This window comes from Austrofundulus limnaeus, unplaced genomic scaffold (assembly GCF_001266775.1).
Source record: "Austrofundulus limnaeus strain Quisiro unplaced genomic scaffold, Austrofundulus_limnaeus-1.0 Scaffold292, whole genome shotgun sequence".
In the NCBI taxonomy this organism is placed as follows: Eukaryota; Metazoa; Chordata; class Actinopteri; order Cyprinodontiformes; family Rivulidae; genus Austrofundulus; species Austrofundulus limnaeus.
In genome coordinates, this window is record NW_013952694.1 from 177,830 (window position 1) to 181,478 (window position 3,649).

Consider the following 3,649-nt stretch of genomic DNA (forward strand, 5'->3'; position numbering starts at 1 on the left):
CATTAGCACCTCTAGTAATATATTTACTGAGAAAAATGGTGACGTGTTCAATACTTATTTTACCCGCTGTATATTAATGCAGAGGCATGATGATAAAAGGCAGACTAAAGTAGTGACAGCTACTGAGTGTACCTTGCAGTTACATGTACTGTGTGTACCTTGCAGTACCAGGTACTGAGTACTCACGGGAGGTGTCGGTTGTGGCGCTCTGGGCTCTGATCTGCTGCTGGAGGAGACATGAACTCCTGGCAACTAAAACAAGGGGAAAACRGAGTCAAACGAGGGGTAAACCTGCTGCTGTGTGAGAACATACAACGCTGCGGAGCAGCTGGTTCAATAAATTAATAAAATATAAAATCCGATTGCACCTATGTGCACATATGAAACTAATCTGGACACAACAACAGAGCAATGATCCTGTATTCTGTCTGTTAGCGTTAGCTCGAAGGTCAGTCAGAGATTCGACAAAACAAGATTTCTTTCGGTCAAATAAAGTACACATAACGATGCGACATAAAGTATCGAAACTTCAACATGCATACAGTAAAACAAACACTGATACATTATCAACTTACTGGTAAAACTCCTTCCAAGACCTCCGCGGAGAAACGAAACCAGCGACGCCGCCATGTTTGTTCCGTTGGAGATGCAGCTGTGAGTGTGTCGCCCCCTACAGGTGCGGAGGACAACACACATCCTAAATGTCTGAGCTCAGAGCTCATGTGTTGTTAAAAACACGTATAAAACAGCGGGGAATTGAACAGGACAACAGCCATGTGTAGTATTTTGGGTGCATATTCATAAGCACACATAGGATCCACATTGTCTTTTAAAATGTTTCTGTTTTGCTCCCAGAGGAAGATGAAACTGTCAGATATGGTCTAATCGCAGTACTTGACTTTAATCCTTATGTTTATTTTATTATTTAATTAACACAAGCCTTTTTTAGGATTTGCCAGTACTTCAAAAAACCTCAACTTTATACTGGAAGTCCGTAATTCTTGTCTAATTGCTACACAGGCTCATGAGTGTGTAAAATTGAGTCACAGAACAAAGCTTGGTGAGTGGTCAGCAACACAATTAAAACTCTGCATTTATTTATGTAATAATTAACCCTAAACTAACTAGAACAAATATGAGTGTTACACCAAATTAAAAAAAAATATGACAGCATTTTGTGATACAAATGTTTATTCAACTTCCTTGGTAGTTTTCTTTTTAAAGCTTTGTAAAAAAAAATACACTGATAATAAAATTTAAACTCCTATAGTAGAGCAGCTGCTTCATAACAAAATCTTTTTTTCCTCTGTTTAAACCAAATGCAAGAAGCAGAAAGTGAAGCTCAAATTTACAGTCGGAGATGATTGTACAATATTTTCTAACAAAGTATTTAGATGTTGGATAAAACACCCAAACCACACCTGGACCAAGAAATTAAACAATCACAAAAACAAAATGAATTGTCTTCCTAGTAGCTTAACCATTAATAATAAAAAACTGTAGTTTTACATAAAAACATAAAAATAAGATTTTAAAACATAAACAGGTATAACATTTAGAAAGCAGCTGTGTTTTCTATCACTGGAGCTTTGATGGAGGCACAGTCCAGTTTTCAGGCTCAGAGGGGACATAGGAAGGTCTGACCGGTCTCTCTCTCTCAGCTGGACCGTCCACACACCTCCTCGTGGTATTTCCTGAGCATCTCCAGCTGAGCTGAGCGCACCAGGATGTGTGGTCGCACTGACGCCAGCTTCTGACAGGCCTCCTCCGGACTGCAGCTGTGTAACTGTCAAAAAAAATAAAAAAAAAACACACCAGGTCCTCGCTGAGTCAGCAGAACAGACCAACTTTTACAGACTCAGCAGTGAAGTTTCAACAAAATGYCATTAAGCTGTGAGCAGGATAAAAACTAGAGCTGGACAATCAAACAAAATGTATTTATCAGCATAGACACTGGATCAATATCAATGGAAAATTTCACTAAACTCCAATCCAGAAGCACACAGCATGCTGGGGGGTGTATGCAGAGGAAAGGCCCAGCAACAGGCCTCTATAACGTTTTAGGTAACTTATGCCAACTTGTGAAAATTTTCAAGACGTCTACGTTGAAGATGGAATTAAAAAAGTCAACTAGAAGCCTCTTTTAGGTGTGTACGTACTATAATGTTAATTATTTGATTAAATATATAAGTTTTATTAGTTATTCAGACATGTTTTTTTCCATAAGTTGACATAAATTATCTAAAACATTATAGTGTGACAGAGCCTTAAGCAAGGTTGGTGGCATCATCTAACCCACTCACTATTTGGTAAGCTGTGGAGTAACATGTGCAGCAGCAGTTTTATGTTTCACCACCAGGACTGCTTTAAAAAAAACAACAACGATGTGGAGTGAAAATCGAACATGAGCAACAGATCGAGAGGAAAAGTAACGTCACCAGTTTGGTTGTTTTAATCAGCCTTTTCTCTCCTGATCCTTATTTCAAATAGGTAAAAAAAAAACGAATCATAATTATCGAAAGACATATGAATCACTTGTATCCTGGTACATATTGCCAAGCCCTAATAATCACTGACTGATAAATGGAGGAGAGTTAGTTGGAGAGTTGGGTATTTCATAAGCTGGACCTTCAAATCCAAATGTACAAAAAAAAACTTTATTCCTTATTCTGTAATATTAGAAACAGCTCTAAAACGTCTTTTTCCTTTTTGCAATGCTTAAAGACTTTTCTGTTTGAATTTAAATTTAACCTAATCACCGAAACCTCAAGTCAAACTACAAACTGAATGAAAATAATGTTTCGTTAAAGCAACACAGCTTGATGAGTTTGTAATGCAGTTGAAGTGATCACATCCTGTCTCTATTAGAGTAATTGTGTGGTGAACACTACACTAATTACCAGGGGTGCAACGATGCAGAAAACTCATGATTCAGTTCGTTTCGATGCTTTAGTCCAGAGGAGCCCAAACTGGGGCCCCCAAGCCATTTGATTTGTTGCCAAAGTTACAAGGTTGTAACCTGTTATCCTATGTAGAAACACAGTATTTCCACTGGTCAAATGACTATATTGTAGTGAATCTAATTTTCATTCATGTTGCTGACCTTATCTTTGATTTATTAGGATTAAATATGAAACATGAAATGACAACAATAAATGTTTRGATCAGATTTAACCYCACATGTAGATTTGCACACTTTATAAGGCCACAAAAGCTCATATCTTATCAATTTATGAAATATCCCATGAGTCTTGCTACTTGAGCGTATGGCAGACTTTCTCCAAGTGCACTAACTAAAGCAAAAGAGGGCCATTGCATAGCTTAATCGTTAAAAACAAAGAACTTTACTTTAAAAAGTATTTGTATTTCATGTATTATAATACTGCATTTGGCCCGCAGCCATGGATAGATTTTCATTTTGGCCCTCTTAGGGAAAATGTTTGGGCACCCCTGGTATAGCAAATGGCTAAACATTAGGGGTGGGAACATTTTACTCTCTCACAATACGATTCAATTCTGATTTTTGGGGCCACGATTCGATTCAAAATCAATTTTTCATTCAAAGCTGATAATGTGAGCCCATTTGTCGTGTTCCCAAAGTTCTTCATCTTCATTTTGCAAACCTCGCTCACGTCGAACTCACTCATTC

The 3,649-nt window shown here is 37.7% G+C and overlaps 2 protein-coding genes across 2 annotated transcripts in view; both read right to left on the minus strand.

The window, feature by feature from the left end:
• Positions 1–683, minus strand: part of ndufs3 (NADH:ubiquinone oxidoreductase core subunit S3) — a gene marked incomplete in the record, with an annotated part of 6,851 nt that extends 6,168 nt beyond the window's left edge. Inside the window, 2 exon segments of the mRNA XM_014021424.1 lie at positions 187–252; positions 576–683. Of these exon segments, the coding sequence (XP_013876878.1) occupies positions 187–252; positions 576–630 (121 nt within the window).
• A 378-nt stretch (positions 684–1,061) lies between these two features.
• ptpmt1 (protein tyrosine phosphatase mitochondrial 1) overlaps positions 1,062–3,649 on the minus strand; it is a 9,577-nt gene continuing 6,989 nt past the window's right edge. The window contains exon 4 of the mRNA XM_014021425.1: positions 1,062–1,786. Coding sequence (XP_013876879.1) covers positions 1,658–1,786 — 129 coding nt within the window. The 3' untranslated portion in view covers positions 1,062–1,657. The remainder of the gene's footprint in view (positions 1,787–3,649) is intronic.